General features: G+C 34.5%; 1 protein-coding gene across 2 annotated transcripts in view; it reads left to right on the forward strand.

Moving 5' to 3' along the window:
• The window catches only part of LOC101890560 (structural maintenance of chromosomes protein 3), a 254,949-nt gene that overhangs the window by 12,334 nt on the left and 225,468 nt on the right, over window positions 1-17,147 (forward strand). Inside the window, exon 1 of one of the 2 annotated variants that reach the window (XM_059118473.1) lies at window positions 16,965-17,106. The exons of the other annotated variant lie outside the window; for it this stretch is intronic. Coding sequence (XP_058974456.1) covers window positions 17,092-17,106 — 15 coding nt within the window. The 5' untranslated portion in view covers window positions 16,965-17,091. Of the gene's footprint in view, window positions 1-16,964; window positions 17,107-17,147 lie in introns of those variants that run through there. 2 annotated transcript variants of the gene reach the window in all.

Here is a 17,147-nt window from a genome sequence, read left to right on the forward strand (position 1 = left end):
GGGTTTTCTCTCGCCTAAAGGTCTCTCTTGGAAATTTATTCCAGCCGGTGCTCCACGCATGGGTAGATTCTGGGAGGCTGGAGTTAAAAGTTTTAAACAACATGTTCGAGAAGCTTGTCTGAAATCGCGGCCGTTTTGTCCTATCTCGGACGTTCCTCAGGAATTAGTTTCATTAACACCCGGTCACTTTCATTTTTGAACTCTGGGAGGCTAGAGTTAAAAGTTTTAAACAACATTTTCGGAGACATAATCGAAATCTTCGCTTCACCTTTGAAGAATTAGCGACAGTGTTAGCACGAATAGAAGCTTGTCTCAATTCGCGGCCGCTTTGTCCTATCTCGGACGTTCCTCAGGAATTAGTTTCTTTAACACTCGGTCACTTTCATTTTCGAACAGCCGATATCGCTCGTAAATGGAAATTCCCGGAAAAAGAAATAGAAAAGGAAGATATAGTTGTGGTATGGCACGAGAATCATCCTCCGTCCTCGTATAAATAAGGTCGTGTAAAAAAAGTATCTCAGCTCGCGTCGTGGACGTTCGTACGAAAACGGCATTGTAAAGCGGCCAATAACTAAGTTAGTCTTTCAGACCGACCAATCGCCGGATGAAGATAATTAAAAGTTTTCCATTCCTTGAAATATGACACCAGCAATATGTTTGAAATCGACGTCATTGCCAAAATCGATTGGGTTTTAGAGGGAACGAAGAAACGCACTACCTTGGAAGTTTTTGAAGACCTTGTAAAGCCTACTGCTGCTGTAAAGCTGACGGAGTTGGAAACGGAATCCGTATTTGCGGACTCTATGACGTTGCCGACATCCCCCTAAATTTTATCCGAATCCGTATCTGCGGGTTCAGTCCGCAGTAAAAATATAGAATCCGTATCTGCGGGTTCAAGCGTATCGGTTACTGATCCGTGCATTGAAATGTCTGAATCTGTAACTGCGGGTTCTCCGGTAATGCACAGGTCAGAGTCGAACCAAAAACTGTGGGTTCTTCGGCATCCTTGGCTCCTGTGGAGCAATTTCGGGAAGTTAGGTCCGACTTGGATTCCGTAACGTGTGTGTACATCGCAATAGCCGCATTTGCAATCGCAGACACTCGATGAGTACGTGCAAAGAGTTTTTGGTTACGACAGTTCAAGAGCGCAGAAAAATAATTGAAACACTTCGGGACTGTACACGTTGTCTGGCAAAATAGCATCAAGCTTATGCATGCCACAGCAGGAAATCTTGTGTTAAAGGTGGCGGTAGACATAATACATTGCTACATTAAGATAATATGGATATCAGCACCATTACCAAAAGGTCAGTCTATTATCGACAGAGTGAAAGGCCATATCCATACCCCAGCCCGTCACCTCGTCCGAGGTTTGTCCTACGACAAGTTCGTCCTGGAAATATACACAGATTTCTCAGTTCGTCGGGAAACCACTGGGATCACTATTACTCCAAACTGTTTCGACCACCTAGCCTTATTGTTCGTTTACTGTATGTTGCACCATCTGTTCCTATTCGAGCAGTGTTAGACCCTGAATTGAACCTAATCGAGTACGATGCCAGGTCTGCCTGTAGCTCATTACACCCTATTTAGATGGGTCTTATCCGAAGTTTGCTACAATTAAAATCTGTATTTAAAGTTAAAATAAAAAAATTAAATAAATTAAATTGGTTGGAATTGCTCAGATCAAATGCACTGTCAACATTACTTATTATATTTAGTTTTGCAAGGTGGTCTCTAATATTCAATTTAGAATAATATCTTAGCTTTTCTTAGCTTCTACATTCATTGTGTTTGAAACTTCTAGTTTCATCAAAATCAAACAAAAATTTCCACACAGAATATGTCGAACAAACAAGCCAACACTGCTCTGTTAGTATAACAAATATTCTAAGATTCAAAAGTAATCGCACATGTACTGTGAGAAGAAATATGCGGGAGAAATATTCAGGAGATTTTAATACTACTGGTTTAGTTCCATGTTGAAATGGTGCAGTAAAACAAATTAATTGTTAATAAAATTGCATGAAATACATTTTGTTACCATATAGAATACAATTGCAAAATTTAATGGAAGTGATTGATGATGTATACAGTGATTTCACTGGTTATCTTCCAAGTAATAATTTCATTAACATTAAAATCAACCCCTTGAGTGCTACAAGAAGATGTTGTTTTTACCTACTCCAACAGAGTTAATTATAAAATGTTTATAAAAATAAAACAGTTGTGTATTACATTATTAATATTTAGTTGAATCGTTAATTCATGCATAAAAATGTAGAAGACGGGCAGTTTACTGACTATTACAATTAGATTTCGTTACCCTTGCAAATCCATTAGCTGTATTATTTCATTTACCATGATCTGATTTAGGTCTGGTAAGGAGTCGTTCCCTTAAATTGGGATCTGATACTTGCAAACACTGGACATTGGCAGATAAATTGGATTGTCCAAGTTTACTGTTGCTTAGTCACTGCATGTTTTGGCGAGGGAGTTCGCTATCTCAATACCTGTAACTCCCGCATGACCTGGTACCCATATAATGCGTACTGAGACTTGTTGGAAATAGCTGTCGATTGAATGTTTAAATTCCAATACGGCCTTAGAATTTACTGTTTTGGATGTTATAGTTGTCGACCTGGTGTTGTCAATAAGCCAGTTCAAACACTCTGCAATCGCCCGGACCTCCGCTTCAAGGATTGTACTATGATCGGGCAAGCGAAAAGAGATTACGGTATATGGTTGGTCAATAAAAAGTCCCAATCCAGCTCTCCCTCCTACCCCTGAGCCGTCTGTACAACAGCAGTTTCCAGTGAGCATTTGTGATACGAATCCATTGATCCACGAATCTCTGGTGGGAATTAATGTTTCATAGGAGGCAACTACAGTTGTTTCAGGTATCCGGTTCGATACAAAGGTTTCCATTAATTCTCCCGTTTGCATGTGTAGCAAACTTAAAGAACATTTTGTCGTTCTTTATTCCGTAACTCATTATGGATATTGGATCACCGCCTTCCATTATGTGATCTAAAAATTTAATTGTTGACCATTTCCTCTTCTCAGAAATACCAGGTTTAGCAGTGGGGCTCACTTTTTCGGTGTTGGGGCCAACCTCGTCACCCTCGGTCACAAATCCTTAACTGGGTTTTTCGGAGCACTTGAAGTTGGTAAGCCCTTTTTCGAAGACTTCGCAGTGTTCTGTCCCTCAAGGGACCTGATCATTTTCCCTGGCTCCAATGGAGGGGAGGAGTACTCGTAGCCCCCTTTGGAGCATCCTGCGACTCTTTATATTTTCTCGTCTGTTGTTTCCTTAACTTTCGCCGTTGAGCCCCAGAAAACTTTTTCGTTTTGGTTATGAGCTTCGCCAAGCTGTCGCTCACTTCTGCAATCATTCTTTGTTGAAATTCGCAAAACGGTAGTCTTTTTGCTGATGCTGTCAGATTAGGAGTAGGCTTCCCTGGAGTTCCTCAGACTCTATGTCGTTATTTTTGCTCAACGTGTGTGTGCTTGTAGCAATACCTTCGACCACAGATGCCATCTGCGGTTCAATCCAAGCTTGGTATCATAAGTTAAGGGCTTCGATTTTTATTCAAATAAAAAATTAAAACAAAGAAGAATGAAATGGTAACAAAAGAAAATCATAGAAGTGAAATTTACAAGCATCCTGTATAACTCGCATATAAATAATACACAACAGGGATGGAGAAGTATGTCTGCAGTGCACAAACTATACCATGGTATAGACGCCATAAAGCATAATTTAGTACCGATCTGAGATCTATCAGAAAATGATCAAACAAACAAGAATTACCGATTTCATAGAGATAACAATTTTCTATAGGACAGCAGTATAACAGAACAAAATTTTTATTTAAGCACGGATCTGAGATCTATCGGAAGAAGCCCAAGCAAACAAGGATTATCGATTTTATAGAGAGAAAAATTTGCTAAAGGACAGCAGTATAACAGAACAATAAAAACAATAATTTTAACAGAACGAATCAACATAAAACTTCCTCAGAGGCAACAGATCTAGGGTTTTAGCAACTATTTCTGCCTAGAATCGCTACCGCTAAGTATTAAGTCTGAAGAAGTTGGTTATGTTAAGGCTATCGCAGAAAACCCCAGCACCCATTCCACTTTAAACTATCGACCATTTTTATGCATCCAGTCAAGTATATCGATTTCTTGTGGCTCGAAGTTTAACCTTGTTGATATAATCACTGGTTTTGAACCTGCTTCCTATGTGTTCCACACGCCCTAGAATCGCAGGGTGATTAAAGAAAGAAATAGGTTGCCGTTCGCCAGTACCAGAGGAAAGGTGGGTAGGTTTTGCTTCACGCGATGATAAAACTACATCCATTAAAATGTGATAATTAGACTCTTACGTTCTTCCTACTCTTTCATTGTACTTTATTACTCACATTCTGGTTGACCAGTTCCGCTTTGTATGGAACTAAAACTGGCAGTAGTTTCTACTTCGAAGTCTGATCGGAGACTTCTTTCGGTGAAAGGAAGACCCAAGCCCACCTACCTAGAAGGAAGTGAAGCCCATACAGTAAATCTTCAAGTCGGTAACTTAGAGATAGAATTTTAGGCTCTGAGGCGTACAATCACTGATCAAAGAATGGAATCGCCGCTCCAGTCGAATGGGGCACTATCAAAGCAGGGACCATGTAAAATTTCTGTACTTAAAACAAATCAGCGAATTTTATTATTCGTAAGGGAGTTCCACATCTGAATACAACAGAGTCTGATCCATAGGCTTGCCTTAGTCTGACACCAGAAAGTTGTCTGCATCGTGTAGTGTGTTTGATTCATCCATGTTGCCATACCTTCCGTATGACAACGTATCATACTGGTTTACATATTTGTCCAAGTTGGCATACCTTTTGTATCCAACTAAGGCTAGAAATACATAAAGAGCTTGAAGTCATGGCTAGGCATATTTTGTGACATTTCACGCTCACTTTATTTTTCATTTACCTTAAGTTAATTTTTGTAAGATAATATTAGCCCAGTTCTAATTTGAATAATGTAAGGTGAAGTCGCTTTTAGCGGCTTCCATAATAAAATAAAACTTCTTTCATTTCATGGCGATCCTGCCAGGAGCAAGTAAGATAGTGTCAGTGATTTGATTAATGATCCTTGTTTAAGTATCAATCGAAAAAGGATTTAACAACAACTATATGTGAAATTCAAACAAACAAACCAAAAAAAAAATTATTTACAAAAAGATGAATGCCAAAAAAGAAAAGAAAAAAATGAATCTTTTGAATGTTAGAAAGCAGAAGAAAAATTTGTTCAGAAAATATCAAACAAAACATAAAAAAAATTTTTCAAAAAACAACAAGAAAAAAAAAACCTAAAAACAACACAAGGAAAAAATAAGAAAAAAAAAACGATTTTTTTTTGCTGGTTGAAATAAGATAAAAAATTGAAAAAAAAAAAGTAAATTCAAACACAAAACAAACAACTTTAAAAAATCCACAAAAAATCGTAATATGCCATTTAAAAAATTACTTAAAAATGTAACCAAAAACCAATACAAGGTTAAAATATAATTTTTTTTAAATACAACAACAAAAAAAGAAAAACGTTGACATAATAAAACAAAAGCTGCATGTGACTGATTCTGACATTCTCTATTGTGAACAACAACTATCAGCGAAACACCACATAAACAAACGGGGTCTTGAGATTTCCGACAACAGAATTGAAATTAATCCAAAAAAAGCAGAAGAAAGGACGAAATTGGCGAAGGAAGAACAGTGAAAAAGTAGAGAAAAGGAAAGCGTTCGTCTTCATATTCCATATATTGCAGATAATTTTTACAAACAAATACCATAATGCCAGAAATTCGCAAATGCTGTATTGTGGGATGCCTGTCGAGTTCTCGAAGAAATACACCAACAATATGAAAATCTATATCTAAGAAAATAAACAAACAAACAAGCAACTACAATAACAGGTAACCCCCTTTTGTTTTTAAGAAGTGCAACAAGGATAATATCGACCACCCACACTAGCAGAAAAATAATGTCCCCTTAAAATTATTATTGTTAAATATTAACTTAACACAACAGCAACACATCTTTTAGTTCTAGTATTAACCAAAAAACTGCAACAACAAACCCTATACATTATTAAACGCAAATAATTAAAACAAAACACTTATATTTATATAATATATACCACGACAACAAAGGCAAACTATATAAAAAAAAACATTCTGTTTTTGTTTACATGCAATATTTTTGGCGGTGCCTCCGAATTTGATAACATATAATCGGGGATACTTGAATTGATTGATTACATTCAGACAAATTCAACTCAAACATAAATATCATCAAATCTATAAAATCTTTATCAGCTTGGTTTTATATTGTTAAACAATGGGTGGCTCAGAATCTAAAATAGACAAACCGAATGCCAATGTAGTAAATGACATTGTGCTTAAGGTTGAGCATCCTACTATTTACTTTATTATAATTATCGCTTTACTAGCCGCGCAACTACTGGTAACTCTTTACCAGTTGCATAAAAGGGCATTGCGAAAATATTATATCAGGGCTGCTTCAGTCGGATACGGTCTTGATAAGGTTTAACGACCAAAAGAAAGAAAAACCAAACACAAAAAGATAAAAAATTAAGAAGCGTGTCAGACATTCCTAGGGTCTACGAAACACTAAATGCAAAGGAGGTAAAGAAAAGTGTTCGCCTAAAGTTTTTTCTCTCTGGTACAACTCCAAAGTGTATCCTTAAATATGGGAGAAAAACTTTAGAAAATGTAAAGATTGATGACCTTATTGCTAATGGAAGCTTTGATCTAAGTCAATTCATTCCTAGGTTGGAAAAAATAACCAGTAATAAGGGAATATTCAAATTACAACTCTCATTAAATGAGGATTTATTCAATATGGTTCGAATCAATGATTTCAAAAACTGTGCGAACCAGTTATTAAAGAAACTAACAATAGCGTTAACGCCAAAATTAGAGAAAATATCTGCTGACGAGCAGAAAAGAAAACTCCTACAAACGTATCATAATGACCCATTATACGGAGGTCACCCTGGCATCAAAAGAATGTCATGTGGAAAGGAATGTCTAAAGACATCAAAAACTATGTTAAAAATTGCAGTAAATGCCAAGAGAACAAGTCCCTTAAAAGGACGAAAGAACCTATGTATATAACGGAAACCCCAGCAAGTGCCTTTGATATTCTCGTTATTGATACAATAGGTCCATTTATTAAGTCAAACAGCGGTAACGAATACGCTGTGACAATTATATGTGATCTCACCAAGTACCTGGTAACTATACCAGTACCCGAAAAAAACGGCAAAAACAATAGCTACGGCAATATTTGAAAACTTTGTACTTACATATGGACCAATGAGAAAAGTTTTAACTGACAGAGGAACTGAGTATAAAAACCAGACCCTGCAGGAACTTTTTAAGATGTTGGATGTGAAACATGCTCCCTCGACAGCATACCACCATCAAACAGTTGGATCCATAGAAAGGTCACATAGGACATTTAATGAACGAACGGATTGGGACGAATGGCTTAAATATTTTACATACTGTTTTAATACTACTCAATCAACAATCCATGGTTATTGTCCGTATGAATTGGTTTTTGGCAAAATTCCGATTACCATTGATTCTCTTGGTTTTATCATTGTAGATCCACTTTATAATGTTGACTCTTATGAAAAAGAAGTGAAGTACAGACTCCAAATGGCAATCAAAATTCTCCAATAAATTACAATATGACAAAACGGCTAATCCTTTACAGGTACAAATAGGAGATTTAGTACTAGTAGAGAATAATGGCGGCCATAAATTGGAACAATTATTCAAAGGCCCCTACTCTGTCGAAAATATCGATTCTAATGAGAATTGCTCGCTGTCATTGTCGGGCAGTAAAAGTATTGAAGTACATAAAAACCGTTTAAAATTGTTCAATGCATTAAGCAATAACTTGAATAAAGAACAAAAATATTGAAAATACTGTTTTTTTTAACTGCCTTTTAAATATAACTCTGCCTCTAAAATATACGTACATATAAATTTAGCAAATACATACAATAAATTATAAAACTTACATAAAACATAGATAACTGGCCAGTACCTATGAAAATACAATAATATAATATATATAGTAATAATATATATAAACATACTTTGATCTAAATCTACTTTAGTCGCGGTAGATTGATCTGCCAATAGCTCCAGAACATGTTTAAGGGTTTCTGGAAGTGGCATCAAGAATTCAACGGTCAAAATTGTGTAAAGCACAACTATTTTCAAATATCGAATATTGTAATCTCTAAAGAAAAAACTACCATCTATGAAAGGGCCAATGACAAGAAAAATTCAAATATTTCCTGGCACGGACATTTTTGACATATAAGTTAACTAAATTAACTGTTCATATTAGCACGTGTCCGGCTAAAAGCGGACAGCTGATATCTACCTTTTAAGTCAAGATAATTTAAATTTTCCTTACAAATACAAAGGATGTCAATAATTACTTGTTCGTTATTTTTTTCGGTTAATTTTGTCAAATTTGAAAAACAAATAGAAAGATACATTTTAATTTGGTTCTATTCTTTATTTATTTTTGTGGCCGTGAATTAACAATGAAAACTTGGATGAAGCCTGGAAAAGCTCTGAACTTTTCTCTGCTCCCAGAGATAAAAACACAAGAGAAGTGGAGTCAAATGAGCCAAATAAAATTTGCAGCTGCATCAAAATTTGCACAGACCATTCTAATAAGGCATATGTGGTGAAGTCTGAAAGGAAATTGAGACTTTTTCCAATGGCAGCGCCAGAACTCGGACCACCACAATTGAGCCCATAAGCAATGGTAGACAATAAAATTGAAACATATCCTTATTTTTAGCGTTATAGATATATGATATATGCAACAAAATTGTTATTGACAAAAAAAAAAAAGAAAAACGAAATCGTGCTCTCTTATCAGGAATAAAGTGTAAAAAAAATAAACCAAAGATTAAAATATCAGGAGACTCAAACAGAATAATACTTTAAGTCTGTATAAAAAAAAAAAACAAATATACCCTACCCCGAATTAAGCCATTTGAAGGATGTTAGTCATCCTAATAGCTACGGGGTCAATACACCAATTGATACAAAAAATTTCAAAAAAACTTATCTTTGCCATTTACCTGATAGAAAGCAAAAGGAAAACATGATACTAACTAAATGTTAACTACGGGTTTCTTTACAATGCTTTATGGTAAAATTAAATGAAGTGTGAATATTATATTGATACTTTCGCCGTAAACGATGTATTCCAAAGTATTGGACAGTATTCTTTTTAAAGTTTTGTAAATAAACTTAAATTTGCCGATGTGCCGCAGTGAAATGTGTATTTTTATATGCATATATGGCTATAGATAAAGTGTAAGCTTCTGCGGGAAAACAGTTACGTTCTATCTATTTGTAAGCTAATTTTGGTTGTATTTGTTTCAGTCCTGTAAATTTTGCAGCGGAGATTAAAAATTGTGTAACTTTTAAAATACCTGAGGAATGTTAGATGGGAATTGAGGGATATATACAGCGCTATTTGCCTGCACGCTGCTGGGCGCCGAGCGTAAAAACATTTGTATCAAAAGGGGCATCTTCCTCCCAGTACATCCACGCTCAATAACTGGTGTTCGAAAATTAATGTCAAGAAAGGAATTTAATGTCAATTTAGGAATTATATGAGGTAAGATGAAAAGAAACGTACGAATACGACTTGCACAATGATGTTGTTCGGAAAACGGCAAGTCGTAATGACAAGTGGGTTAAAAACGGATTGAAATTATGACGAGAGAATTTCTACTAAAATAATATCTGTACTAAGTAATGCTGGTTATCTTGTGGTCTGCGACATAAGACCATCGAACCGAAAGTTGTGTCGAGATTTCGACATATCGCCAGGTAGCGTGCTATACCCGTCTATCTGTGTGCACGATAGCAATTGAATGGAGTTTTGGTTCATCGTAATATTTAAACTCAAATCGAATACACATATAGGAACATAATTAAAATTAAATTCCTCATAAAAAGCAGAGGGTATTTCATTTCGTTCAAACTCTGAACATGGTGATATTTGAAGCAGCATTAGTACAGATGAGAAAATAAGTAATATCCGTTAATTTTTTTCTGATGTCTCTACCACAATGGCTAATATTTTGTATAATTAAAACTCTCAAAACAGCGATTCTTCAAACTTCGTATATCTCAATATTTCTATCTTCCATCTGACGTAAAAATGGGATATGTTCACTCAATCCTTTTGGTAACTCCCCTACAAGTGAAAAATTAGAAAAAATCACTTGTAATTCGAATCATTTTGTTTATAATTCGAAAAAGCCAATAAAAACTGATATGTTTCGAATTGGAAATGGAATTTTCGAGTTACAAATAAAATTATTCGAATTACAACTGAAAAAGATGTATATTATTCTTTCGTTTGTTTATTATAAGAAAAACCATGGTTTTCTCATTCCACAAATTCAATGGAAAAAGTTTTTGTTCTTGCTGATGTTCACATCTTGTGAAGCTAATCCCAAATCACTTGACACCGGACTCGTGACTAATAATCGATTTATTACTCCAAGGACCATAACAGATTTATTGAAGTTCACTAATAAAAATGATGCATCCATAACATACAAATTAAGTGAAGGACATCTCCCTGTTAAGGGGCTGTATACCTGCTAAGGGGCTGTAAAAATGCTATCAAAAGGTAATGTTCCCTCGGATTCGATATATATAATGCAATAGATACTGCTGATTATATTCAATTAGTTAATGATTGGTTCGATATAAACAAGTCCTCTTGTAGTACATTTGGTTTAACCGGGAAGGTATGATGGGATATAAATTACGAATGATAAGATTATTGAAACCCAGAAATGAATATTAGAAAGAATGAACCAAGTTATGAGTAGTCCAATCGTGCCCAACAAAACTAGTCTTGAAATCTTCCAGAAAGGAATTCTTAAGGTCTAAGTACATAAGAAGCTTGAAGTCATGGCTAGGCATATTTTGTGACATTTCATAAAGGGATTACAGAGCCGCACTAAAATCCTGCCGTCGTTTTCCATTATAATTTGACATTAATATGCCAAGCCAGGACTTAAAGCTTTTTATGTACTTGCACCTTTATTTCCAACAATGGTTTGATACAGTTGTACGGCCACTTACAAAAGTTCAACGTATAGTATCTATCGACATCCAACTCCTCAGGAATTCAAATTTCGCATCAGAAATACATTTTGGGTAAGTATGTATATGTAAGTCGTCTATATAATTGAAGACAGAAATAAGATCTATAGCGCGCAATACTGAATTACTTTCTGGATTTTTTGGCAACGTCGATATTGATCAAACAGAATGGATTGATTTCAGTTGAAATGCGCGTGAGGATCAATCATTTACCGAAATATCGCAACCGTCGCAAGATGACGGCGATTCAAAACGCAGAGGTTGCAGAAATAGATGAAATGGCATGCCATTTAAATGCATTACCAGATCTGAATTCCCAACAATTCGAAAGAAGTTGATAGATGAAAGTAACAACATGTCAAGGACTTCTTTTTCAAATGCAGTATTTTTTAGAACGCGACATTTGAATAAACGTCTAAGAGTAAAAAAGCTAATGAAAGATTTATGGTTTAAAAAAATCCGTAAAAAAATATTTGTATTATATTTGTAGTATTTAACCTAAATATATTTAACAACATTTCGTTAGTGACAAATCCAACTATTTTTCGACACTCAGTATATGTGATTTTCGTCGATTATGGTTATAAACAATTATCTTAAAAATATTCGATTTTTTTAATAATTACTTTCAGATTATTTTAATAGTAGAAATGTATCTTTAAAATAAGAACACGGAAGTGCATTAAAACTATTTAGATCGAGGATCTGTTAAAAACAAAAATAATTCAGTCTATCCATTTAGAATCGCAAAGTTCTTGATGCCTGATAATTTCATATAAATAGTATGTATATAAAACACATGAAAATATCAAATATTGCAAGAATATAGACATCTTGTATACCAAATTTCAAACCATTTCGTCAATATAGTCCAGCTTTGATTTTGCCTGCAAGGAGGTAAACCAGCTTCGCACAACTACAGAAATAAAGCCTGAGGCTATGCCCGCTTCCTGTCAGACTCATTCAAAATTTTATGAAACAAGTTGTTTTCATTTTTTTCATGCTTTCCCTCATTTTTTAATGAGTCAAATAACGCGAACAATGAATGAAATGTTCGTATTTTCTCTCAAAAATATGATCCAAACTGTTCTATTTTTTAATTTCATGGCTAAACTGGCTAATATCTTCAATGCACGATCCGCAATGTACATGTCTTCAAATCATTCGTCTTGAATTTTTTTTTATTCATTTTCAAAACAATGAATTCTTAAAAAAATTGTAAACAGCTGATAGTTCTACCTTACCTTTTTATTGTACCATGGTCACGGCTAACTTCGAATTTTAATCTAATCAAGACCTTATAATTGGGCTATTAATTAACTAAAAGAAAATTAGTAAAAAAGCTAGAAGTTCGGCCGGACCAACTTTTAAATACCCTCCACCATTTGGAATGAATTTGAAAATTTTCGAAAAATTCTGCTAACATTTTAAAAATACCGAATATACCCGTTATATTAGGGTCTGTACGACGTGCACCTACATAGGCATTGTTTTGTCACAAGCCATTACCATATTCAAATTCGAAACTTGAAATAAACGGTGAATAATGTAGCTAAAATCATTAAAATACCGTACATAGGGAGGTACCGTTTTATCGGAGCTATGCGAAGACCTGGACCTGCATAGACAATTTTCTGTCATAGACTGTAGTTCCCATTACGACTCTAAATACGTAATTTGAAACTACTCCGGTGAATAATGACGCTAAAATCATCAAATTACCGAATATTGGGAGGTACCGCTGTAGTGGGGCTATACTAAGACGTGGACCTGCACAGACAATCTACTGTCATAGGCTGTAGCATCCATTACGAACATCAAATACCAAATTTAAAAGAATTCCGGTGAATAATTTCGATTAAATCATAACAATACCGAATATAGGGAGGTACCGTTACATGGGGGCTATACGAAGACGTGGACCTGCACAGACAATTTTCTGTCTCCGGCTGTAGTATGCATTTCGAACTTCAAATGCCAAATTTGAACAATTCCGGTAAATAATGTCGCTAAAATCATCAAAATACCGAATATCGGGAGGTACCGTTATATGGGGGCTAGATGAAAACAGACAGACGGACTTTGCTAAATCGTTTTAGAATTTTACGCTGATCAAAAATATATATACTTAGTTGGGTCTGACATGAGTATTTCGAGGAGTTACAAACGGAATGACAAAATTAATATACTCTCCATAGTATGGTGGAGGGTATAAAAAGAGTACTTGTATATTATTTCAAGTAACCAGTAACTAGCACTGGTTCCACAAACATAATTGACTATGAAGTACAAAAAAAAAAAAAACAAGAAAGAAAGATATAAAATAAATTCAAAGAATGTCATGTTTTAAAAAACATGTACCAATGTCGACATACGATGTTTTTCGATCACAGCAAGCCCTATTTTTATCGGAAAATATCATTGAATCAAAATTGTTATTTATTTTTAGATTGTTTATATTATTTATATTTAGATTTTTATATTTATTTATATTTCGATTTTCATCCATAAAGTATAACACGATGTTGGCAACTTCTACATATGAAAAATTGGACACTACATATGTAAAAAAATATATCGTCTGATGGAGCTTTAATTACAGCGTTGTGCAATGAAGTTGAGCCATGGTAGAGGAATAATGGTAGTCGCATCGACTGAGCTGCTGGGACAATGAACTGTCAAACCTTGGAACTGAAAAATTTTGATTGAAAAATTATTAAAATTTGTAAAAATTATTGAAAAGGGCGAATTATAACAACCTCTGATTTTTGTCGTATTAAAAACATTTAAAAATCCACTTATTTTTCATAAAACATTTTAAAAAATTTTACATATCAATGTTCCCAAGCGTTGATGCATCTGCCTATATTCTTCTACCATGAGATGAGCCATAGACAAATGAAGATATAGACAACGAAAAGTTAGTTTTGTCTTTTTATCCACGTGGCTCTCATCATGTTTTGCATAGTCAACGTGTTGGTTTACGTGTTCCACCCACTCGACATCGAAAACACATTTTACCGTTTTTTAAGAATTTCACTTGATTATTCCCGAATTTTTCGATGTCATCACGTACTTTTCACATTTCTTTTATTGTGGAATAAGTTTCAACTGACAAATATCCTACAGTTTTTGTTATTTTTAACATTTTAGAATTGAGTGACTTCTAAATTCCTACTCAAACCCCTGAAACCATATAGACGACATCTGCTGATCCGATTTTTTTTTTCGAAGATAAACGGTGAGAGCATTTCGTTGTCTATATCTTCATTTGTCTATGGTTGAGCGCCTATTCTGTCAAGTTTTTTTCATGTGTTCATACGTTTAATTCCGTTATATTCCACAATCTAAAAGTACCCTACTGCTTTATTATACTTAAAATCACTGCATCATGTGAAAGCTATATTGTATTACAAATACCTTAAATTTTGTGTGGTTTTACTAAACAATTATCCTTGAAATAAGCGAACGAAAACAAACGAAACGATTAACAACGAAACGAGTACAACTCTCACGAAGGCACAAACTTTTAAAAAATTGCAATCGTTTTGCACTCCGAATAAAACCATTTCAATACCGGGAGTACACAAACGAAACGTTTGCTTTAATGTACTTCGGCGGTGAATTGCCGAGCTGCATCGTTCGCGAACGAATCGCCGGGAAACGTTTGCAAACGTTTGCTGTGTGAAATGATGGGCGAGTGGTACATTGAGGGTTGTTATTCTTAATATTGTTTTTTATACTTTTTTACATTTTCTGATGGTGAAATAAATGAATGATGATTTTATGTTAATATTACTTTGTACATAATTTGTAATGAGTTAATATACAGGGAAACGTTTGTACTGTTTGGTTTTCAATGTTGCGTCATCCAGCAAAGTACATTTCAGTTTTGTATTTTGTTTCTACTCATCTACACAAACAGTACAAAACAACAAACAAGTCCCGTTATTTTAATATCGGTTTTGTTTCATTTCGTACTTCGAGAAAATACAGACGAAACGATTGTAAACGTTTGATATAATTTATTTTCGTACGTTGCTTGAAATTCTATCAGCTTGTTAACACGTTTTGGACTGCGGGGGAAAATTTTGTATATATCTCGACAAAGAGTTTCAATTGGTTCTACTAAATGTTTACAAGCGTAGCTACCACAATGATGTATTCAATTTCCAGAGCATTTTATTCACAGAGATACAATTCGTTGCTGAATAAAGTCATCAATCCGCCAAACTAAGACCTAAGATTTTCCCGTTCTGTTGCTAAAGTAAAAATCTTAAATTATAAATTGACACAACATCTCCTTCGATATCTTCCTCTAAAGCCAAAAACTGATCTTGTGTGCTAAAATTAGGATAAAAATAACGCAAGGCCCATGAACTTTTTTTCGTTTTCTTACCAATTTAATCAGCAATTTGCGCCGATTTTGTCCTTCATAGAGCGTTTTGCGAATGTGCGTTATGCAAAGTATAACAACAGTATACTTGACAAACTTGACTTGGTTTTGTTTTTGTTGTCATTATTAAAAAACTTCTCTTTGTTTCATGCTTTTTCTGCCTGTCGTAGTTTTAAATTTGCAAGGTTGTTTTCGTATCACTTTAAATGAGTTAAATAGGCAGCAAATGGTTCGAAGAATGCCACACAGAAAGCCGATCCGAAGTGGAGCGTCTATCCGACCAAATTAAAAATATTTCCGTCCAAATTACCAAAAAGGCAGAACTGCTGACGTCGATTGGAAACATACACACATATACAATAAAAAGGTAAGGTAGAGATAGCAGCTGATTACATTTTTTTCTAAGTGTGCCCGACTTCTGCCAATTTTGTGTATGTATTTCATGGTACAATAAGGAGGTAGAACAGCTTCGTAAAACTACAGAAATACAGCTCTGAGGCTATACCCGCTTCCTGTCAGAATTATTCAAAATTATATCCAACAAGTTGTTTTCATTTATTTGATATATTTTGTTAATTTCTAAAATGAGTCAAATAGCGCGAAATATCAATGAAATGTCTGGATGTTCTTTCAACAATATGATCTTATGTGTTCAAGCTTTCAATTCCATAGCAAATCTGGTTAATATTGTTAATGCGTGCTCCGAAATTTAATTTTCTTCCAATCATTGATTTTGAAAATATTCTGTTTTTTTTTTTCAAAACAACAAATACATAAACAAAATTGGCAGAAGTCGAGCACGCTTAGAAAAAAAAAATTGTAATCAGCTGGGAGCTCAACCTTACCTTTTTATTGTACCATGTATGTATTTACTGTTTTGAAAAATAAAAACAAAATATTTTCGAAATCAAAAATTAAAAGAAACGTCCATTGCAGGGGCGCATCGCAGGTATTAACCAAATTTGCCATAGAACTGAAAGATTGAACAGTTTAGATAACTTTAAAAAAATCCAGACATCTCATTCATTTTTCATTTAAAAAATTGAGAAAAATATGAAATATGTAAATGAAAACAACTTGTTGGGTATAGTTTAAAATAATTCTAGAAGGAAACGGACATAGCCTCTGGGCTGTATATCTGTAATTTTACAAAGCCTCCTTATTGTACCATGTATACACATCTATTTTTATAAAATTTGCTGTGGTTGATTTTGGCTTTGGTAAGTTATACCGACGCCGACCAAATTTGGTCCGAAATTACCAAAACGGCAGCAATGCTGATGACGTCTGATTGGAAACACACACAGGTATTTTTATAAAATTTGCTGTGGTTACTTTGGGTTTGGTATTTTATACCGATTACCAATATTCAACTATTCGACGTAATGCCACCACTATTTGCATTGTTTTGAATAGTAAAACAGTCTATTAATGTTAGAAAATGCACATAAAGCAAGTGAGTTAAGATCTATTCTGTTTTTTGCACAGACTAATAAT

The sequence above is a fragment of the Musca domestica genome, unplaced genomic scaffold, assembly GCF_030504385.1.
Source record: "Musca domestica strain aabys unplaced genomic scaffold, Musca_domestica.polishedcontigs.V.1.1 13, whole genome shotgun sequence".
Taxonomy (NCBI): Eukaryota; Metazoa; Arthropoda; class Insecta; order Diptera; family Muscidae; genus Musca; species Musca domestica.